Source organism: Gnatocerus cornutus, chromosome 7 (genome assembly GCF_029298725.1).
Source record: "Gnatocerus cornutus isolate USDA-ARS CGAHR chromosome 7, icGnaCorn1.1, whole genome shotgun sequence".
NCBI lineage: Eukaryota > Metazoa > Arthropoda > Insecta > Coleoptera > Tenebrionidae > Gnatocerus > Gnatocerus cornutus.
The window spans coordinates 11,481,361-11,503,899 of record NC_142239.1 but is presented as its reverse complement, the minus strand read 5'-3'; the positions used below and the strand labels follow the sequence as shown (position 1 = coordinate 11,503,899).

Genomic DNA, 22,539 nt, shown 5'->3' with positions numbered 1-22,539 from the left:
GTCGGCGTAAAAGTTGATATTCTTATACAAGGTGTTTATAAATGTTTCTAGCATCATGCATGGCTTTGGAATTTCTGTCGTACACTATTTTGCCGCTTTGTTTTCATAGTGAATATAACTATCTTGAAAATTATTTATAATGTTACTTACTTCAATGACGTTTTAGTTACGGTTTTGTGTCCAAGTTTTCGATTTTTAGGTTTTCAACCACAACTGGAACAGTTTATTTCTCAAAACTTACTTTGCTTCATGTTTGAGGTTAACTGCAAATGTCAGTTGACAAAGGGAAACCCACATTTGTAATGAGCGGCAAATTTCTTTGACATTTCATAGCCGCCCTTGATGCTAGAAACATTTATAAACACCTTGTATACTTTGAGCCTCTGAGCACGATGGTGACCTTGAAAATTATCGATGAACCCCAGTTTTTAAATATATAAAAACTCCAAATAATTACTTATTTCTATTAAAATGAAGAAAAATATCAAAAAAGAAAAAACTTTAGTTTTGAGAAAATGGCGTCGTAAAATTTGCCCCGTTTTTTCGGTCGTCACTGTATAAAGTAAGGTGAGGTGAGTAAAAAGCAGAGTTCGTTTTATTTCTTTTATGAATGTAAGTGAAAATAGCTATCACGATACATAAATTTCCAATAAACCCTTCATAAACGCGCCTGTTTCCTTCTTATATTACAAAATCTAGTCTAAAAATTAGTCATATTTACATTTTGAAGTAGTTTAAAATATTGCGTAACTCAACATGGTAAATAACTGTATATATACATAGCGTTAAATAAACAATATAGAAATATATTACGTAAAATCCATCTATACATAACATGTTTTATAAAATGATGAGAATACTGGTTATATGCTAAAATATACATAAAAATAGAATTACTGTTTTAGGCATTGAATAAATAAACGCATTTTGGTAAAACAAACTGAGGCAGTAACCAAACCATAGCATAAACACAGCAACATACAAAAACTGTACAATTATCAGTCTATCAAGTGACGGATTCCTTTTGAAGTAAAGCTTCAAGCAAGCGAGTTATAAAATTCCTTAAATTTATTTCATCAAAATATAGATATGTATTTTGTATAACAATAAAACCATGTATACTTGAGAACTAAATGAGCAATACTTCCATCACAATTCAACCAATTTTTGAACGAAACAAGTCGCTGCAGCGTTTACTTCCCTCCCAAATGATCATAAAACAATTGGTGTATGAAGAAAACATTGTGTACAGTTGCGCAAACGTTGAATTTTCCGTCATTACCATAAGAACTGACCTTTGCGAGAATGGTTACGAGTTTGTTAAGATAAAAACGGATTCGCTTGTTCGCCGCTTTTCATCCACGGCGCTCCCAATTGATTGTTGTTGGGCACTGGAGTCCACGGATCTTGCTGTTGCTGCTGTCCGCTGAAACCGGCGTAGGTCGTCGTTGGCGGCGCTGCGAATTGAGCGAACGACGCCTGTTTCATCTCGTTTATCGTCGGCTTAGGAGCTGGAGTATTAAACACCGGTCGCTGTTGGGCTTGCGAGTCTGAGAACGGATTGGCGGCCAACGGCGAATTCTGCGGTTTACCTTCAAACACAACTTAACTCTTCGTTCTTTAATAAGAGGAACTTACTCGTAGTCACCAAGTTATCCAAATTGACGAGTGCAGAGTTCTCGCCTAGGAAACTCTGCGGGGTCTTTTTCGTAGCACCAGTTGACGGACTGAGAGTTGAAGTCGGTAAGGCATCCCCTAATAAATTCAGTTCGAACGGATCAGAGTTGTGGCCGTTCGTTGTTGTCGATTTTGGTGAAGAACGATTTCGGTTTGTTATCACATCGAAATCGTCCAAATCGGTGGAAGAACCCTGACTAGTCGGCGACCACGGGTCGTGTTTAGTTTGGGTACTTTGAGGCGGCGTTGGAGTCGTTCGGGGGGCGGTCGTCAACACCCCACCCCATGGGTCAGGTTTCGGCATGGAATGGACAGGCTGCCAGGGGTCGCCAGAAGCTAGCGTATTGCTGGGTGGGGAGGAAAGCGCGCTCGATTGCCATGGGGATGATGGCTGGAAATAAAAATTACTCAAAAATTATTCAGTGGAAGGAAAAGACAGCGGAAATCAATACTCGCGTTGTGTTACCATGAGGAGCAGTGACCATAAAGACGTCACAATTAATTAGTTTGACGCAAACTATTTGTATAATTGGCGTTCAAAGTACCGTGCGATCATTAAAACTTTTTTTTTATAATTTGGTGACACTGAAGAAACAAGCCAAAACGGGTTTAACCCATTACTAGAAATAATAATTATTTTTTCATAAATTTTCCCCTCGCCCCTTATGTTACGTGCAACCCCTAGAGTTTCGCAACAATTCTTCGAAAATCAAAAGCGAAGAAAAATTTGTGGAATAGATGTTTATAAATGTTTCTACAAAGTGTTTATATATGTTTCTAGCATCAAGGGTGGCTATGAAATGTCAAAGAAATTTGCCGTTCCTTATAAATGTGGGTTTAGATTTTTAAACTGACATTTGTAGTTAACCTCAATCATAGAGCAAAGTTAGTTTTGAGAAGAAAACTGTTCTAGTTGTGGTTTGAAACCCGAAAATCAAAAATTTTGACACAAAACCGTAACAAAAACGTCGTTGACATAAGTAATATTATAAATAATTTTCAAAATAGTTATATTCACTATGAAAACAAAGCGGCAAAGTGGTGCCCCACTGGAATTCCAGTGCCACCCTTGATGCTAGAAACATTTATAAACACCTTGTAGCATCAACGGTGGTTATGAAATGTCAATGAAATTTGCTGCTTACTACAAATGGGGGTTTAGATTTTGCAACTGACATTTGTAGTTAACTTCAATCACAGTGTAAAGTAAGTTTTGAAAAAAAAACTGTTCTAGTTGTGGTTTAAAACCTGAAAATTATAAACTTAAACACAAAACCGTAACTTAAAAGTCGTTGACGCAAATGACATTATCAATAATTTTCTAGATACGATAGTTATATTCACTATGAAAACAAAGCGGCAAAATAGTGCATGACAGGAATTCCAGAGCCATCCTTGATGCTAGAAACATTTATAAACACCATGTATAAAATTTATGTATAGGTGATTGGACCACTTTTCACCTTCTAATTTGAATGGAATATTTATTTGGTAACCAGTCGTATTTTCAATCCCTTTCATAAATTGTAAGAATTTTTTTAATACATAATTGGGAATTTTAGAATTTAATTAATTAAGATTTAATTTTAATTTAATTAATTAGAATTTAATTTAAGAATGAAAACTTGCTCATTTCATTAAATCGCTGATCATAAGGATCATGATTTCAACACCTTATGGTTTTAAGTGCAATAATAGCTATTTGTGTACCAAGGCCAAAAAGTGGTTCTTTTTTGGCCGAGCCTTTTTTTAATGGCCGAGGCCAGAAAGGAGGCGAAGGCAAAATGGCACTTTTTGGCCGTTTTACACACAAGATTTTTTAGGCGACATCATTAAATTTACAAGTTAATTAATTTTTATTTATGATTTATTGATTTAATCAATTATAACAACTGAATAATTGTAAATATTTATAAATCCTTCAGAAAAGTTCATATTTTCTTTATTTACATTTGCAGTTTCAGCACGTGTAGCTTCACAATTTGTATGAATTAGGTTTAATGTGTTTTTTAATGTTGTTGCAGGAGCACTGCTAGACATGTTCATTTTCAATAATTCAACACGTATTTGTTGCACTTTACAGCAGTTTGTCCATTTGATTTTACCCAAATAAGTATAAAATTGATGGTAATATCGGTATCTTGATGTAATATGCAAAATTATGGATAGATGGCGCCACCATAGATCGGCCGAAAATGTTTGCGGCCAGAAAAGACTCACTTTTAGGCCGCTTTTAAGGCCTAAAAATTTCATTTTCAGTGAAAGTCGCCTAAAAATTAAATTTTTTTTTGCTAAAAACTGAAACAATCGATTGCTTGAAAAAAAAATGTCAATGAAAAGTCAAAAGACAGTAGTTTATGGTAAAAATAAAACATACAGAAAAAACAATTCTAAAGTACTTAAAAAAAAATTAAATTAGCTGTCCTATACAGTATGTCCCCGGATTGAGTTCACAAGAGGGAAAAAAACACTGTATTTTCCATTTTACAAAAAAAATATCAAATAGTGCATTAAAAATTAAAGGAAAATTTATCCAATAATGTGTAAATATTAAATATTAAATGCAGTTGCATCCGAAACAATAATTGAGAAAATTCGAAACAGTCTTAAAGTATTACTAGTTAGAATTGAACTATGTGCTGAAAGAGGTGGTGGGTTAATCGAATTTGAGATTGGCTACCGTTTTTTCGTCTTATCTCGATTAGTTTTTGAGCTAACAAATTTTAGTTTTGAAATTTTGGTTCAAAATTCTTGATTCCCTAAACTTTTCTCTGGGGCGCAAGTTCTGGAACACCCTGTACAGGACACTGGGCAGTAATGGGTTAAACTGAATTTTATGGCCTGCCTGATTGGTAGGGTTAAATATTTTTTAACTGTTTTTCGCTAGCGGCACACACATGCAATTTCGTTAGAACCAGCGCAAATTTCTAGCGCCTTTTCGTTTTGTTAGTGGCAACACTGTAACTCACGTACGTACCAACGACAGAAAATCAAAATAATTGAGATCCAACGACTATACAAAGAAATAATTAAGAATGTAACAAAGGTGAAAGCGCTAATTTAATACCTGCGGCCGAGGCGGTTGGGGCATCCCCCATGGATCCACAGGAGGCGCTGCCGTCTCCCCCAAATTAACATCCAAGAGATCGACCATATGACTTGGTTCAATCTTGACTTTATCTTCATTCGCTCTGAAACTAGGAATGAGTGAAAATCGCCACACTGCAAGAACTCACTTAAAGTCCTGTTGACTCTGACTCAGCGCGAGCTGTAATCTGACGTCATCCGATTTTCTTTTTTGTTCTTCTTGCTCCGCTTCTTCCCTCGACATCGCTAAGGCCAATTGTAACTGCAATTCTTCTTCGCCGGCAGTTTGCGGTCGCGCGTTTTCGATTTCTCGCGGTAATTCGAGATCGCGACTGGTGTTCCAGTCGCCTCTGAAGGCTGGGAATTTGGGGCTGCACGGGGTGTCCAAACCGCCGTCGCTGCCGAAGCCGCTGGCACTTTGGGCGAATCTCTCTTTCGCTTTGAGGGCTCGAGCGCGTTCGTTCTTTAGTCGTTCGTCGTCCTTTAGCAAAGTGACGAGCTGCTTTGCTTTTTCACGGACGTTTTGTCCTTGATCTTTACCCTCTTCTAAATACTGGAAATCCTTCAACGTCTGTATGGCGAAAATGTTCTCTTTGCATTGCTGGCCGACTTTCTCCGAGCCCGTTTTGATTAGGTACTCCAAAAGAACGAGCGCTTTGTAGACGTGACGCCAGTTCCTTCCGTGATCGTTCAACCTCTTCCATACCATTTGCATAATTTCACTAAAGGCCACTACATTGTAAGTCAGATCGGCTATTTCAGCCATGATCGTGCTGCTTGGACCCCATGGATCGTTCGATGTCGCCTCCCGCACCTTCTTCTGGGCATCGGAGTAGTTGTGAGCAAAGTTTTTTAAATTGCGTCGGATTCCAGCCACATTGACTTGCATATCGTGGGAACCTCGTCTCATCTAACAAAACAAAATGTGAAAATCGATAAGCGAAAATGGAGTTTATTGAAATTTCCATTTGTAGTTGGCTTTGAGGAAAGGTCATGTCGTAACTAACACCACCCCAGCAATTTTGACCTATCAAAACAGAGTATACAACTATATTGAGAGTTTTCGAACAAGAAGCCGACACACGTTGAATGCATGACCTCCCTTAAATGGGCATTTAATGGATCCCCCAATAATTAGAAGATAAACAGAGTGTTGCGAAATTATTGAGAAAATTTCCAATTTTGACCACCAGTTGGGTAGAAAGCACGTCATTAAACCAAATCACATATTTGCAAGGTTACCGAGGATGGCTTTCTGGGCCAAGGTGAAGACATTTCAATATTTAAACAACTGTCACGTGCAATTGTTGCTATTAACGTGTTCCGGAACATTTCCGCTGATCAAATTCGGCCAATTTAGAGCAAACGGCGACAATTTTACATGCGGTCGCTTTAAATTTCATCTCCAAATCGACAGTATGAAAATCAAAAAACACATCGCCGCCATTTTTCCAAAATGGCCGGCAACAAACAAAACAATCCAAAGCACCCTTGTGGGTTTTTTAGCGAAGATATCTTAATTCATCGAAGTGTCACGTGGGAATTCTGAACAAACGGGAACGTGTTACCCTAACGTCATGGGACCGCCATTTTCCAAAATGGCCGTCCACTGTTCAAGGTCATTGTTTTTTGTAAAACCGAGACAACAAATGGAAACCTCTATAAACAAATTAATCCAATAATTATCACAACCAACTTTGTGCGTATTTTTGGTGCAGATATCTCAATATTTAACCAACTGTGACGTGCAATTGTTGCTATTAACATGTTCCGAAACTTTCTATGATCAAATTCGGCCAATTTAGAGCAAACGGCGACAATTTTACATGCGGTTACTTTGAATTTCATCTCCAAATCGACAGTATAAAAATCGAGAAACACATCGCCGCCATTTTTCCAAAATGGCCGGCAACAAACAAAACAATCCAAAGCACCCTCGCGTGTTTTTTGGCGAAGATGTCTTAATTCATCGAACTGTCCGTGGAAATTTTGAACAAACGGCCAAATTGACGGCTGAAAATCAAAAAGCCCTGACGTCACGGGACCGCCATTTTCCAAAATGGCCGTCCACTCTTCAAAGTCCTTGTTTTGTGTAAAACCGAAGCAACAAATGGAAACCTCGATAAACAAATTAATCCAAAAATAATCACAACCACCTATGTGCGTATTTTTGGTGCAGATATCTTAATATTTAAACAACTGTGACGTGCAATTGTTTCTATTATGATGAAATTTGGGCAATTTAGAGCAAACGGCAACATGGGTACGACAATTTACGACTGAAAATCAAAAAATCTTGACGTCAGAGCACCGCCATTGTTCCAAAATGGCCGTCTCCGGTTCAAGGTCATTGTCTTAGGTGAAACTGAGACAACAAATGTAACCCCAACAAACAAAATAATCCAAAAATAATCACAAGCGGCTTTGTGTGTATTTTTGGTAAAGCTAGCTTAGCAAACAAAAGCGGTTGTTGTTTTCAGACTAACCAACTTAAGATTGGAAAAATTGAAAGAAACTTACTTTGGCTGTTAGTTGGTTCGTTGTTAGAATCCACTTAAAGAGCCGTCTGTGAAAACATTAATAAAATGTTATGTAGAAAACAAATCATGCAAAAACAAACATGCTAGAATATCGTCTTTGTAAGATTTCGCGATCAATATTTCTTATCTAGCGTGATATGTTATTCTGTGTACGATGATGAAGGAGAAGTCTATTATCACACCTAGATAAGTCAGATTTTGTCTCATTAAGCGAAAATTTCGAATAGTTTTTAAAGGAATGGAATTGCAGCAAACTTGTTTGTTTGATTGAAACAAACACTGGCAAAGCACTTTACAAAGCTCACAGACCTAAAAAAGACGAAAAAAATAACTCGGCACCTAAATAAACAATTTGACACATAAAACTCACCTATTTTTGACAACTACACAAAAACGACCTCCTCGCTGTAACCAAAAACACACGAATTGTCACACAAGTAAATTGTCAAATTTCACGAACTATTTACGGGGTCACTGCAAATTTATTAATAAATTAAATTGTTTTCGTATCCTAAATGATGACACTACACTTTATCATTTTCACTGCAGAAATTCAACATGGCGGCGTATTTTCTTCGGATCAAAATACCACGAAACTTGTTTTTTTCCCTGATAATTCTGACGAAATCAAGCAGATTTGACGCTTTCACGATGAAAATAACATCCGATTTCGTGGCTCAGGAACAATAAACTCGCAATTTTTCAGGAAATGTGACATATCACGAACCAATGAGGTTAAACCAGTTCGGCGACGTTGCTGCTACAATTTTCGCGGAAATTGACACGTATAATTAACATGAGCGATAATTTGAGTAATTCTAAACCCAGACAACGATAGAATTACGTAATTATCGTCTCACTTTTATTTAATCGGCGGTTATAATACGTTGGGAAAATGGCAACGTTGGAATTGGCGCCAAGTGTCAAATTTCGAAAAGATAACCTCGAAACTTTACCATGGCCAAGATTGAGGGTACGATGCATGTGAAAAAGCTGTTTACGCTGGTGTTCTTGAAACGAGACAATACAGTGCTTCTGGGGTTCAAAACGCGCGGTTTGGGAAAGGGGCTGTGGAACGGTTTCGGGGGTAAAGTCGAAAAACATGAGACGGTACTCGACTGCGCGAAGCGGGAGCTTCAAGAAGAGTGTAATTTAATCGCCAAAGACTTGAAACACATCGGCGTGGTGAGGTACGACCTCAAGTACGACAACTCTTCCGATGTCGTGCATGTCTTCACATGTTCGGAGTTTGAGGGGACGGAAAAAGGCAGCGAGGAAATGAACCCGGTGCGGTGGTACGACTTCCAAGACATTCCTTTTGGGGAAATGTGGCCGGACAGCGTAGACTGGTACCCTTCCATGCTAGCCGAGAACTACTTCTCAGCTAGAGTCACTTATAGTGACCAGAAGACAATCACAGGCAGTATTATCCAAGAGTATGGGAGCTTGGACAAGGCTCTAAAATTAGCCGAGTAGATTTTAGTTTGTAAAAATGTATTTCAATAAATGGTTATTTCGACTGCGTTTCGTAAACAAGCGCCCTGGCGAGGTTCTGTGTCGCTGCGAATCTCAAAGTTGGGATTTTGTCGTGGAGTTCCTTCGCGTGCTCGTGCTCTTCCAGACACTGCATGATGATGAAGGTGTCTGTGGAGGAGAAAACCATGTCTTGACACTCAAGTAATGGAATGGTTTCACTCAGAAGAATTCCCCAGAAGCTACAAAATGAAGTGAGAATGGGACTGGTGCAACTCCTTCTTAACTTACAATTTTGGAATGATCTTAGACTCTAGTAGAGACACCAACAAACTCCCCGCTTCTCTGTACTCCTTCGCTTGGTACAACTTCCGGAACTCGTAGTACTTCCCCAAAAAGATCAATCTATCACTCGCCAACATCCCAGATCCTAAATTATCCAACAAATCCACACTCCTCAAGTTCCCAGTTTCCGAATACTCCTTCAGAAACTTATCGGAAAGATACGAGACAAACGCGGCGTCTTGCGACTTCAAAGCCCACGCCAACGCGTGCCCCAATCGCTCTCTTTGAAGACAAATTTTCCCTTGAACTTTACAAATACTGCTAGCCGTCTCCGGTAAGTTTCTATTGAGCGCTTCTCTGATAATCTTCTGTGCACGCTTCTCCGAATCTAAATGCAATCGAGGAAGCAACAATTTGATCACTTCCAGACCGTCTTTCGGGCAATGATCCAGGTAGCTCAGTCCCACTTGCCATAAGGATTTGTTTCCCATGAGCAACGAGCCGTAGTCTATTAAAAACGACTCGCGGAGTTTCTCGGGTTGGCTGAAAAGGCACATGGGAGTTAAAACTACGACAAGAAGGAACTTACAAGTTGTCTGTCTCGGCGTTGATGTCGTTGAGGCGCCCCGAATGGTACAATAAGTCGGTTAGGTGGCTCGCAAACCAGCCGTTTTCGGTCATGTTCTGGATTTCGTTAATTACCTGGGGACAAATTTACTACGTAAAAACAGTTGTTATGGTACATGTCGTAAAAATGTGATAAATCGAATATTACAGTATCAAAAAAAAGGGAATCAGAATTACGTCACTTTTAATGAAAAATCATTCCCTCACAACAGAGGATCAAAGTATGATGTCTTCATTTCCCCACCTTATCCTATGACGTATGGGAGATTTATAAAGTGCCACCAATACGCCACATAGTAGTGAGATATACCTACTGAACCAATTTTTACCTGTAGCAGATCGAACTCCATGGCTGCCAACAGAACTCGATCCAAATGTTTAATTCGGTTTCCTATCGACATTTTCGAGATGCACTTCTTGGCGAATTGCCCCAATTCGAAAGACTTGACTGTTGGTTGCGTGAAAAACAACCAAGCGGCTAAGAGTTCATACCAAGCTTCACAATACTGTTGAATTTCGCCCCAAGCAATCTCATTACCCACTGTCAACTGAAACAAACAAAAATAACTAAAGAAATTCAGTTTACCTACAAACCTTCATGATGAGATTCAAATTGTAGCAAGAAATGAACACTTTGGCGTCGATTTTCGACTGTACGTCCACAACCCAGTGACTCCACTGTAGATTAAACTCGGCGACAGAAGTCCCACTGAACATCTATAAAAATTTGATTAAAAAAAAGTGGTTTGAGGTGGAACGTACGTTGTAAACGGGCATGGCTCTGAGGCATTGATCCACGATTTTAAAGGGTTGAGAGTCCGCCTCTGAGTGTAGTTTTAAGAGGGCTCTTACAACTTTAATGCGGCCTTGTAAAAGTGAGCCTATTACTGTCTCCCAGTAATCTGGATGTGACTCTAAACCACTTAACTCCCCTGCTAACATAGTCGCAGCGTTGCGTTCGTATTTGGGGAAGTGGAAACGCACCCAGTCCAGTAAATGTGGCAAAACAATATTCCCTAAAAACAACAATTAGATTATTTTTTTTCTCAGAGTCATCCTCACCTGGTACTGCATCAACAAACAAAATCTCGCACAAGTGCCAGATACATTCAACCGAGTAAAAAATCGTGATATAATTCTGCAGCTCCTCCCGATAATCCCCATTAGCCCTCATTACTTCATCTTGCAAGTTCTCCAAACAAGCCCTGATAATAGACCGGTACTGTCTACTCAATTTTAGCAACTCAGACTTGTGATCCCCTTCCGTACTCATCAAATTCTGAACGTGCAAAAACGTGCCGTTCGCTTCGTTCACCAGTTTACGTAAAATGGGGGTAAAAAGAATGATATCGGGGCGTAAATGAAAAACTGAGGCTTCCGAGGGGGCAAAATGTGTCGGTTTGTCGGTGCGAGGCGCTTTTTCGTAGGGAAAGACACCCAAGTCGTTTATGGAGAGCCATGACGCGGCCACCCCAGCTCGGCGACAGAGATCGTTGGGAATCAACTACAAAAAAATAGATAACCTCAAAAAAAAGCATCTAGAGAAACTTACGAAAGTTTTTGGATTGGCCTCCATTGTAGAATTACACAAAATGCGGAGTTGTGGTACTTTTTCGTCGCCTTCTCATTCAAACTAAAATGACATAACCTCAAAAAATTTAATTGGGTTTTTTGCGTTACTTACGTTAATTTGGAGATTGTCTTTAACGAGGGGACATCAAAGAAACGAAATACATTAAATTAAAGCGTTGAATAAATGATTAATTACGTTTTTTCACAATGTTTGTTGCTCGAATTCAAAACAGAACACTAGGAACTTTGAGTTTGTCACTAACTACGCATGCACAACTGTCAAATGAAATACCGCGAGACTTTGAATTAGTTCTTGATGAAATGTTTCATGATAAAATCGTTCTTTTTCAATGTGATTGTGTCGATGCTTGTGGTCTCTTCAGTCTTTTTTCTGATCTGCATCTGCTCCGTTAAGAGTTGATCGACATGACGGTCTTGGTCTCTAAAAGCGGCAACAAGCTTTTTCCATTTTTTCATCAAGCGAAAGTTTTCTCTGGCTTTATTTTCTCTGTCGTCGTGTTTTGCGTCCATTATGTTGAAGCGAACACTCTGGGACTCGTAAAACATTTCGATGTAGTTGCAGACGATGCTAAGATACATTATTAAATAGTTAATATTTTCTTCATGAATGAGTTTGTTTTTTATTAAGTAGTGAGCAATGAAGAAGTTGATCATCTTAAAAAACAACGAGTTTAGAGTAGTTTTGGATGTTTGTTTGTGTATTTATACTCGAAACTCCACCGTCAAGACGCCAAAAATCGCATGATGAACTGCCGTCTGCTTTAGCAGATCAAGAGCAGCTTGAATTTCGTTCTCCCTGAAGTGAATTAAAATCAAATCGTGAATATACAGAACCTTAACAAAATGTGTCATTAATTTCTTCACTCCCGGCGAACAAACTGCTTCTTCAGATCCCTTAAACGAGAATCCAAGAGTCCCAAATCGCTCAACGACAACATCAGGCATCTTCAACGTTCTAAATTTCATTATTTAAACCTGCGAGTCGAAATGTTTACCCCACTTGAAGTTCCCAACAAATCTCACCAATATCTCGTTTTAGGGTCTCTAGACCTGCAGCCACCACTTTTAAAACAGGCGGTGTGAGATTACCGGCTCTTAGATGCTCTTGCTTGAAGTGGATGTTCTGCATGTGTTGCCAATTGAAGATGTCACTTGCTGTTGAGGCGGAGTGTTGCACAGAGAGGTGAAAGGACGGAGATGTGCACATTGAAGGAATCGTCAGTGAAATAGACGAGGTGGAGGCTCGAGGAGGGATGAAGATGCCGTCTTTGGGACGTCTAACTTTGTTTCCCATTACGGAAATTTAAATGTTAGCACGAAATATATTGTCATACAAAAATTTCACATTGACTGCTCATTTTCACTGGTCACTCTTCAAAATCGTACCATTTGCCCGGCGCATCCACCACTTTTTACTGCCAATTAAATTGCATAAATAAACTGTCTAACTCTAAATTCTATTTCTAAAAACTACATTCATTGTTTAAAAATGTCGCTAACGTTGATTTTAAGCGGTTTACTCTCCTGGGCCTCCTTGAAAGCACTACTCAAACTAACTTCAGCTTGATCTCTCTTCATCAAGTCTATAGCCTCCTGGTAAATCTGCTTTTGACCAGCTGTACCCTCATATTGAGCCTCAATTTTCCTGTACGTTTCTATAAACTTTTGAGTCAGAGTCCTATACTTGGCGTCAGAGAGATTCACAGCTCCGATATTCTTGTTGTTGTTGTGAAACATCCTAAAAGAGAGAATCTCAATTTAGCCAGAAAAACATACATTTATTGTATATTCATATTCTAACAAGTGTGAATATGACCCTCACGTGACTCATATTACAAGGGCGTGGCTGTAACCATGGTTACGTAGTGTTCCCATGGTTACGTAGCGTGTTACCATGGTTACGTTGTGTGTTACCATAGTTACATAGTGTTATGCTCAAATGTAATACAATATTTTATCCAAAACCTGTTGTAGTTGTCCCAAAAGCGTTAAAAGACTTTGTTGGAATGGCAGTGGCGACAATATTATTGGCATTTATGACTATAGACGAGTTTATCTGCCCCAAATGAGTGAGTAATGGGCAACTTTATCAGCGGGTTTTGGCTAAAACTCATTTAAGTACGTTCTGATTTTATCCTCTTCATAGAAAATCGGTCTTAGGGGTAAATTAGGAGCGGGTCGATCAAATCTCGGCTCTTCTTTGGGTGGGAAGGCTTCATAAACGTCGTACCATAAAGGGCGATCCTCCCATTTCAACGCGCCGGATTGAAGGAGCCCCCTTGCCCTGCAACCACCCCTTTATTAAAGGACCTCAACTCCATTATCGTACCTTGTGTAAATAGTTCCGATTTTCTCTAATCGACTCTGTGCCATCTCTGTTCCCGATTTTTAGGTTAAAAGCATAACCTTGGTGATGACAGTCAGGGAGCCAACCACCCGGCATGAAATTTCATCGTAGCGAGGCCTCCGTCGTCTTTCTGAAGACACGCAATGAAAAATGTATCGCTTCTTATCATTTCAACAATATTCTGATCGCATTTCGTTGCGAGTTTCTCTGGAAAATAAGAATTATATGTAGAATTTTTTTTGTCAGGTTGGCAGCTTACTTCAAACTGTCACTGTCATGTGTCACCATAAAAAACGTGTCTTTTGAAGTTGAAAAAAACACCCCTAAAATGGTTAACATCACCGAGAGCCAAATCCGCAACATCGGAAAAGTCTTAAAGGACGAAACGCGCCCACTTAAGGAAAGATTCAGGGCGCTTTTCACCCTCCGCAACATTGGGGGCCCCATTTCCATAGACTGCATCAAAGACACCTTCACCGACAGCTCAGCGCTCCTGAAGCACGAACTCGCGTATTGTCTAGGACAAATGCAAGATTCGTACGCCATTTATACCCTAATTCAAGTATTAGAAGATCGTCAACAAGAGCCCATGGTCAGACACGAAGCAGGTTTTACTTTTTTCCCACGTCTTTGCCCTTCAAACTAACTTTCTGGTATTTCAGCCGAGGCTCTGGGGGCGATAGGCTCACCAACAGCGTTGTCAACTCTAGAAAAACACAAATCAGACCCCACCATTGAAGTTGCAGAAACCTGCCAGTTGGCTCTAGAAAGACTAAAATGGCTCAACAGCCCCCAAGCGAAACTAAACACGCAAAGCCCTTACAACTCCGTGGATCCCGCGCCCCCGTTATCTACCACCGACGTAACTAAATTAAAATCGCTCTTAATGGATGAGAACGCCCCCCTTTTTGAGCGTTACCGAGCGATGTTTTCGTTGCGAAACTTAAAGAGTCCTGAAGCTGTCGTTGCGCTCGGAGAAGCCCTGAAATGTGGGAGCGCCTTGTTCCGACACGAGATTGCTTTCGTCCTCGGTCAACTACAACATGAAGGGGGCGTCCCGTTTCTAAAAGACAGTCTCGAAGATTCTTCTGAAAATGAAATGGTTCGACATGAATGCGCGGAGGCGCTGGGGGCCATCGCAACCGACGACTGCATCAAAATTCTGAATAAATACGTGGGGGATGAGCGGAGGGTGGTGAAGGAGAGCTGCGAAATCGCCTTGGATATGTGTGAATATGAGAACAGCCCGGAATTTCAGTACGCCAATGCACTTATTTTATAACAAATTTTAATAAATAACGCGAGATTCATTTTGGTGTTGTGTGATGGTGATTGTGGGCACATCTTCTTTGGAGAAGTCTTCTAATTCTTTTAAGTGAGAAGTTAGCTTTTCGTCCATCATTGAACACTGGGCGCCCATCTCTTCAAAAATTCTCGTTAGTTCTTCCAGGTCCATGGACGACAGAGTTGGTAATTCAAATTTGAGCTGATCTAGATAAACAGTTAAACTCTGAAACAACTCATGCAAATTCAACTCTTTCGCATTGAAAAAGTGAGCAACACTTGGAGGAGGGACAAAATCGTCTTTCTTAAACTCTAGCAGAGCTTCGTCGCTAGAGATACACGACAACAGCTCTGTGCCCTGTTCACACATTGTCTTCATCTTCATAAGAAGAGACATTTTAGATTTGACTTCCTCTAATTTTTGACTCAAACTCTCCATGTTGGTCTCAGGAAGATTCTTCTTCTTCTCGTCCAGCTCTGATTTTATTCTACCAAAATCTCGTTTTGATTGTTCCTGGTCCTGAAGAACTTGTTCAGCTTCTTGAATTGCTGCTTGGTGGTCTTCATGGAAATCCTCCGACATTTTCGCCGTCTGCTTTTCTATACCTGCAGTGGCAGTTTTAATATTCTTAATAATTAACTGAGTGATTTCAGGCCGTTTATGTGACTTTGGGGGGGCCAACAACATAGACGCTATCTTCACGTCTTTCTTAAGGTGCTCGTGCATGACAAGCGTCGACAATTTGAACAACATCTTCAAGACTTTGTATGCTTTAGGTGTTACCAACTGAGAAGGCATCAAATTTGGGCAATCATACTCATACTTAGTACCCAAAAAATTAATAAAATCGATGACTTGTTTGCGAAAATTCGCTTCTAATTTCTTCTCATAGATGGGCCAGGTGACTTTTTCTTTCACCAATTCTGGCTCTACTATACTAAACAAGTAATAAGTAACTTCTTGAAAGGTTTCCTGACTGGTTTTTTCAAACATTGAAGGCTTAAAAAGTTGTTTCAACTCCTTTGAGGGGGCGTAAAAGTTCTTCAGAAGAGTGAGGTTTTCATAGAGTTTGATTTGAAGGAGTTTCTCTTGGTCCTTCAGGTGCTTCACTGAGAGTGTTGACACTCTGAAAAGTTTAATTAGAGGAGAAATGGATGATTTTAGATAATTACGCCATGGCGGGCTGTTGAAGTAACAAGATAAATCAGAAGAAAGAGTACCTGAAAAACAATTTGAACTTTTGAAGTTGAAACTGTCAAATTTGACAGCTGTCATTTTGTTGTACCAACTTATGTAAGTGAAAAACACTAAATAAAACGTTAGTGAGAGGTAGGCAACACATTAAACACAGTCGTAATTTAGTACACTGCGCCCAAAATAACTAAAAGGCTGCATTATTTAGTATTCTAGAACTCATTACTATGGCTCCACTTATTAAAAAGTAAAGCAACAAAAACGTAAAGTACCAGCAACTGTCAATTTTTGTACTAATCGCAAAATATCATATAATAATAAAAAACCTGCTAATCTCCAGTGAAAATGATAAAAAAATAAATAAAAAAATGACAGCATCGACTATACGAAAAAATTTCAAATTTTCCAAAATATTATGCCCGCTACTGTATCCTTAAAAGTCTACAAAACTAAGAATTCCGACCCTGTCTAACGCCAGAACTTTGAGTAATAAACGGCGCTTCATTTCAAGATTTATTTGGCAACACGTGCACCCCTAATAAATCGCCGCCATCATAATTTAGGGGTTTCCCAGATGTGAACATTTATGGCGGTTCTCGACGGATAAAGGAACCACTTAAACGACAATAATTGTAATGAGGGCGAATTTTATCGATTCCAGCCAAAAAAACGGTCAAGGTCTAAAAACAAGGTTTTTATTTACTAGTTCAGCTTGTTTATAGCCAAACTTTTTATTTAATTGTTAATTTGACCTGACTTGATGCGAATTTTGATGAAGTCGAATCAACCCTCCGGCCAAATGGGATTGAGAGTTGAAACCCCAATTTATCGCCCTAAAAACGTCGACCCCCCTTTGGTTGATTTACGACTTCTTTTACTAAATTTAGTAAACAACCCCTTCCTAACTAGAGCAGTAAACGGGTAGTTTTTCCATCTAAGACTCTTATTAGAGGGTGTTGAATTTGAGAGCAAAACTAAGAAATTTAAGGTAAAAAGAGGTGTAATTTTCCACCACTCATATTGTTACTACTATTTATTTATCGTGGATGTTATTGTTTTGTCCCCGATCGCACCCTCCGCCGCCTCTATTGATTCCCCATGACATCACGGGGTTGCTAAGTGACGCGGCGCCGGCGCTCGTCGCCGCCACCGCCGCATCGACCCCCGGGCCGTCATAGCAGTCCGGGCCGAAGATGTGCTAAACCCGCATCATGGGCACCGTGTTGAGCTTTTCCCCGCGCGAACGCCGCCCCGTGTACACCACCGCCTCCACTGGCGATTTCACCCTCAACAACTTCTCGTACGAGCAGTTGAACAACGCCAAGAACAAGAACACCATCAGCAACAACAACGACAATGCCCGCATCATCTCCGAGAAGAACGCTCTGGAGAAGAACCTCAAGAAGCATTCGTTGTTCATCAACGCGCTCTCGTGGAAGAGGTTTTCCACGACGAACAACAAGAAGAAGTTGGACAACAAAAACAAGAATGTTGCGGTGTTCAGGCAAGACAACGTCCACGTGGACAAGAACAAGAATATTCAGAATATCACGTACTACTCGAACGCGACGGATATTGTGCGAGTGAACAACGCGAATAACGCGAATCATCATGCGAATTGCGAGAAGGTGGGGAACAAGCCGTTGTTGCTGCAACAGAATTCCACGAGTTCCCAGAACCAGGTGGTGCCCGTAGCCGCGCCGAAGAAGACTGTCATCCAAGCTTCCACCTCCGAACTACTCAAGTGTCTGGGGATGTATCTACACGGAAAATGTTACAAACTAAGAGATTTCCAAGCTGGAGATGCTGTCATGTGGCTCAGGACGGTCGACAGAAGTCTGCTGCTGCAGGGGTGGCAGGTAAGGAATCGATTACAACTCCTCGAGGTGTTTACGCTGCGTGCTACGACGAAGGGGTTGTTGACGCAGAGCACTGACCCCTGGGGGTGGGAAAATGCAAACCTCACCGGCGCATCCACCATCTAATTTTTTTACCTCCTCAAACCACTTTGTGACCTGAATTTGGTTGCGGCTCTTTTCTTTTGCGTCGCGCCAATAAATTACAGTTTATAGCAGCTTCAAAGCTGAGTCTGGTTTTGCAGCAATCGATAAGTTATCGCCCCCAACGAAATTCCACGACGGATTTGCGAGGGTGGAATTTCAGGCTCAAAATCCTTGAGTCTGGTTATTACTTATTCGAATTTCGCGCCTACTGATTTGTTAAACAAGTGTTTATATATGATTAGCATCAAGGGTGGCTATGAAATGTCAAAGAAGCGTGCCGCTCATTATAAATGTGGGTTTGGATTTTTTTAACTGACATTTATAGTTAACCTCAATTATAGAGCAAAGTTAGTTTAAAAACACTTTTAGTTGTGGTTTGAAACGTGAAAATTAATAACTTAGACAGAAAACCGTCACTGAAATAATAAAATAATCAAATCATTTTGAAATAGTTATATTCACTATGAAAACAAGGCGGCAAAATAGTGCTGACAGGATTTCCAGAGCCACCCTTGATGCTAGAAACATTCATAAACAGCCAACTATGATAATACGTATTGTTTTGAACGACAATATGCGGCGCAAAATTTAAAATACAATTTCAATCAATGAAACAAAACTGCTTCCGTTTGAACTTTAAGTTATTAATAGTCGCAGCCGCTAAAAAAGCCTCAACTAACACAATTATTAGCCAAACCAATCGATTGATGATTCATAGAAGCGACACGCTGACATTTTTCTCTAGACTTTTGACATTTCGGTATGATGGAACGCACTGCGTCAAAAGTGACATGAAAAACGCGCAATTCCTCCAAACTGACAAAGGAAACTCAATTTGGTAAAAATAAGAATAAACAGTTTATCGATCAGCGCGTGTAGAAACTTAAAATAATTACAGAGGCGTGGCCTTGTGGAATTTCATCGCTGGCACGTGGTTGCTCTGACCCGGCGCCTCCACCATTTAAAAAAAATCAGGACATCAAGTGGGTGCATGTCAGAAGAGATCACGTGATCTCAAACTAAAAATTGTGCAGTGTAAAGGAAATGGGGTTGTGAGGGTAAATAAATAAACACTAGGGATAAAGGGGTAAATTTTTTAAACTGAGGGGTTGGTTTATCCGCAGATGGTTCGATTTTTCCGTCAAAAGCAGGAGCAATTAACGATAATGTTAATTTAATTGGAGTTGGAGTGTCATTCGCTGGGAGTAATGACAGTTCTTTTGTCTGTCGTCTGTCTGGAATGAAATATTTAAGTGGAGAGGGTGGCTTTGCCACTTTTGCCCTCGCGATTCGTTTCATTGGGGATGATTAAATTTGTAACGTCGGTAATGGAAAACAACCCCCTTTGAGTTAATTACAGTGTTGCCACGCGGTGTAAAAAACCCCAACAAAGGGCGTATGAGGCATCCTTGTGGAGCGATCTGCATTTTAGCTCCAATCGAGGTGTCTAACTATAAGGTCATTTGAGCATTGCAAGGGCAAACCACCCCTCCAGCTTGGACTCGTCCGTAACGATGCAGTCGACCACCGAGGACGTCGTTATCCTTGTCGGTTGACCAAGTTCACGACTCAATTGGAGCACTCTACGCTATATAAGGATCGATCTCGATACACGGCGCCGTCTGACGCTTGATAAAAATTTAAATTGGGCTGTGGGGTGCAAAGAGGGTTGCTTCTCCAAAGGTGTAAAAATGGTGGATGCGCCGGGAGATTGTTTCCTGGTAATAATACCACCTAGAAACCAATAAAAAATTGAAAGGATAAATGGAAATCCACATACAGCCGCTGACACAAAATCTTAGATGTCATTTTTCTGACGTTTCAAAAATTTGAGTGTAGTCTGTGCTTTACTGTCATTGTCATTACTGACGTTTAAAACATCAAGGTATTGACAAGTTGTCAATTCAGAAGTGTCATGACTGAAGTATTTAAAGCTGATAAAATTAGAATAGTCTCTTTGGTACAAAGTGGTCTGATCTACAGTCAGGTTCTTATAATATAAGAAACACCGAAAATTGTAACCATTTTGACATAAAAAAAAATAAAACTGTCAAAATTGACAATGCAAAAAAGTAAGGTTACGAATTCTAAGTGGGGTTTTACAGCATGTGACAATTAGATGACATTGACGTCTAAGATTTTTTGTCCCCGGCTGTATATTTACGACATGTAGAAGGAAATTCATACCAAATCGACCACTTTTGTTTGACCCCGACCCTTTAAGATTTGACTGAAAGTTTATCATCTTTTTCTACCCTTTGAAAAACAGTTGTCAGAATTTTTTTGAATTTTTGTTCTCAACCCAAAAAAAGTTATGAATTTTTCCAAAAAATGGCTTTTATACAAGGTGTTTATAAATGTTTCTAGCATCAAGGGTGGCTACGAAATGTCAATAAAATTTGCCGCTCATTACAAATGTGGGTTTAGATTTTTCAATTGACATTTGCAGTTAACCTCAATGATAGAGCAAAGTTAATTTTGACAAAAAAAACTGTCCTAGTGATCCTAAAAATCCTAAAAATCCTAAAAACCTAAAAATCAAAGACTTGGACACCAAATCGTAACTGAAATGTCGTTGACGTGAATGTCATTTTAAGTGTAGTTAAACATAGTTATATTCACTATGAAAATAAAGCGGCAAAATAGTGCATGGCAGGAATTCCAGAGCAACCCTTGATGCCAGAAACATTTATGAACACTTTGTACTTTTAAATAGCTATAATTTTTTCAAAATTGACTTATTGGGACGCTTTTTTTTTTAATTTTTGTTTTGAAATGTACTTTTCAGAAAAAATAAAAACAAAAATAAGGATAATAAAAATAATAATTAAACGATTTTACAGGGTTATATACTTTATCATTTATAGTTGCATTTTACAAATATAATGACTAGGATTTATGTTGGATATAGGTACATATGTAATTAACAATCAATGATTTATATAATTTTATTGTAATTAAATGTGGCATTTTTACCAGAGTTCTTGGTCTGATTTAGCTGTTTTTTAGGACGTGGCCTTCATAAATCCCGCCAACGTGGTGTTTGTGTACATGCTTGTCCGCGAGCTCGTCGAAGAAGAGATCGAATGTGAACAAGAACTCCAAGCCGTCGTCCTCACCTGCCTCTACCTCTCCTACTCTTACATGGGCAACGAGATCTCCTACCCTCTGAAGCCCTTCCTCGTCGAGGACTCCAAAGAGAAATTCTGGGACCGTTGTTTAGACATAGTGAACAAACTGTCTTCAAACATGTTGCGGATCAACGCCGAGCCGGGCTACTTCACCGAGATCTTCACCGAATTGAAAGCCTGTGGAGTTAACAATATGGCGACGATGGCGTGCCAGACGGTGCCGGTGGTGGCGTGCAATGCGGGCACGTTGGCGGCTTGACGCAAACAACTCACTGTAGTTAAATTGACTCTGGCCGAGATGCCCACCGTTCCGTGTCAGGTTTAAGGGTGGAAAATGTGTTCATGTTTATAGTTTTTTGTTATGGGACGGATGGGGCGGCGGCGCCGCCGCCAAGTCTGCTCTTAGCGAAGCCTCCGCCGCCCCCATTGTTTGCGTGTCGATGAAAATGGAAATTCTGTGTTTCATGCGTCCATTACATGTTTTCGTTTCGTATTGATCACAGGTGCGTTTTGTACATAATTGTTGTGGAATGTCACTTGGTTAAGTTGGTCCTTTTCGTGTCGGAGCGACGTGGACGGTTCTCGAACCTCCACCGCGCGATGCCCCCAAGCTTTTTCGTCCCCAAAGCTCCCCCACATCTCTTTGAAAACCGCGCCAGTTTTTGACGTCATGTCGGGGCTTCCCCCCTCGTAATCGACTTTTGTATTTTGTACAGCTGGGGCGCCAGTGCCCCATTTCTTACTGTTGTAGGTAAAAATCGGTCGGGAGCGTGCAATCTGTAAAATAAACTCACTCAAACAAAGTGAATTTTGCCATAGGAAATAAGTCTTAGTGAAATCGAAACGTATTTACTTTTAACCGTTGTTGTTACAATGTAACAATGTAGAGAAAGTCGCGAGGCGGAGCGTCGCGACGCCTCGCGCGACGTCATATACTCAATAGGTATAAACGTACTTTACTAATTTTTCTTACATGAAAAACTAGCGGGAATGTTGGACGTTGTTCAGTTGTTACATTTTTTTGTTTCTTCTTCTGTTGAGAGAAGGATGTTAATTTGTATTTTTCGAAACGGTATTTTTCTAGTCCATCGCGGAAATAACCGAGTCTCGATCGGACAAACTCGGCGAAACTGCCGGCTTTGACCGAGAGGCAAAGTGATATGAGAAATTACAAAAATTAGTTGTAAGACTCGAAATATATTAAAGAAATTATTTGTTTTTGTATGGAAATGTTGTGAGTGATGCCATGTCAAGTGAGTTGAGGGTTATCGTTGGATAAATAAATGTAGGAAATATT

At 39.9% G+C, this 22,539-nt stretch overlaps 8 protein-coding genes across 11 annotated transcripts; 3 read left to right on the top strand and 5 right to left on the bottom strand.

The window, feature by feature from the left end:
* Positions 1–589: 589 nt before the first annotated feature.
* On the bottom strand, positions 590–8,067 carry lqf (epsin homolog lqf). 4 transcript variants are annotated; one of them, XM_088042165.1, is made up of 7 exons: positions 7,675–8,067; positions 7,285–7,330; positions 4,914–5,674; positions 4,745–4,874; positions 4,655–4,690; positions 1,639–2,068; positions 590–1,592 (listed from the first exon to the last, which is right to left on the bottom strand). In XM_088042165.1, the coding sequence occupies exons 3-7, from the start codon at positions 5,672–5,674 to the stop codon at positions 1,321–1,323; spliced, it is 1,629 nt and encodes a 542-aa protein (XP_087898291.1). In that variant the 5' UTR covers positions 7,285–7,330; positions 7,675–8,067; the 3' UTR covers positions 590–1,320. The 4 variants fall into 4 exon arrangements, with proteins under 4 accessions (XP_087898291.1, XP_087898293.1, XP_087898294.1 ...); XM_088042167.1 differs by having other exon boundaries at positions 4,745–4,868; XM_088042168.1 differs by lacking the exon at positions 4,655–4,690.
* Positions 8,068–8,209: 142 nt separating this feature from the next.
* On the top strand, positions 8,210–8,823 carry LOC148170993 (oxidized purine nucleoside triphosphate hydrolase-like). The gene has a single exon (XM_088042171.1). It carries the CDS (start codon positions 8,262–8,264, stop codon positions 8,778–8,780), a length of 519 nt encoding a protein of 172 aa, XP_087898297.1. The 5' UTR covers positions 8,210–8,261; the 3' UTR covers positions 8,781–8,823.
* On the bottom strand, positions 8,782–11,546 carry Nup75 (nuclear pore complex protein Nup75). Its single transcript, XM_088042163.1, has 9 exons — positions 11,374–11,546; positions 11,242–11,322; positions 10,752–11,193; positions 10,452–10,705; positions 10,284–10,406; positions 10,019–10,237; positions 9,652–9,764; positions 9,069–9,605; positions 8,782–9,019 (listed from the first exon to the last, which is right to left on the bottom strand). The coding sequence occupies exons 2-9, from the start codon at positions 11,263–11,265 to the stop codon at positions 8,815–8,817; spliced, it is 1,917 nt and encodes a 638-aa protein (XP_087898289.1). The 5' UTR covers positions 11,266–11,322; positions 11,374–11,546; the 3' UTR covers positions 8,782–8,814.
* A 6-nt stretch (positions 11,547–11,552) lies between these two features.
* Positions 11,553–12,629, bottom strand: LOC148170991 (uncharacterized). The gene is made up of 3 exons (XM_088042173.1): positions 12,278–12,629; positions 11,991–12,237; positions 11,553–11,936 (listed from the first exon to the last, which is right to left on the bottom strand). The coding sequence occupies exons 1-3, from the start codon at positions 12,574–12,576 to the stop codon at positions 11,568–11,570; spliced, it is 915 nt and encodes a 304-aa protein (XP_087898299.1). The 5' UTR covers positions 12,577–12,629; the 3' UTR covers positions 11,553–11,567.
* Positions 12,630–12,718: 89 nt separating this feature from the next.
* Positions 12,719–13,735, bottom strand: mRpS23 (mitochondrial ribosomal protein S23). Its single transcript, XM_088042172.1, has 3 exons — positions 13,612–13,735; positions 13,405–13,566; positions 12,719–13,020 (listed from the first exon to the last, which is right to left on the bottom strand). The coding sequence occupies exons 1-3, from the start codon at positions 13,653–13,655 to the stop codon at positions 12,759–12,761; spliced, it is 468 nt and encodes a 155-aa protein (XP_087898298.1). The 5' UTR covers positions 13,656–13,735; the 3' UTR covers positions 12,719–12,758.
* Positions 13,736–13,860: 125 nt separating this feature from the next.
* Positions 13,861–14,939, top strand: nero (deoxyhypusine hydroxylase nero). The gene is made up of 2 exons (XM_088042170.1): positions 13,861–14,237; positions 14,292–14,939. Exons 1-2 carry the CDS (start codon positions 13,958–13,960, stop codon positions 14,909–14,911), a joined length of 900 nt encoding a protein of 299 aa, XP_087898296.1. The 5' UTR covers positions 13,861–13,957; the 3' UTR covers positions 14,912–14,939.
* Positions 14,918–16,204, bottom strand: dgt6 (dim gamma-tubulin 6). The gene is made up of 2 exons (XM_088042169.1): positions 16,087–16,204; positions 14,918–16,040 (listed from the first exon to the last, which is right to left on the bottom strand). The coding sequence occupies exons 1-2, from the start codon at positions 16,089–16,091 to the stop codon at positions 14,918–14,920; spliced, it is 1,128 nt and encodes a 375-aa protein (XP_087898295.1). The 5' UTR covers positions 16,092–16,204.
* A 1,057-nt stretch (positions 16,205–17,261) lies between these two features.
* Cdk5alpha (Cdk5 activator-like protein) lies at positions 17,262–22,539 on the top strand. The gene is made up of 2 exons (XM_088041046.1): positions 17,262–17,967; positions 21,121–22,539. Exons 1-2 carry the CDS (start codon positions 17,320–17,322, stop codon positions 21,499–21,501), a joined length of 1,029 nt encoding a protein of 342 aa, XP_087897172.1. The 5' UTR covers positions 17,262–17,319; the 3' UTR covers positions 21,502–22,539.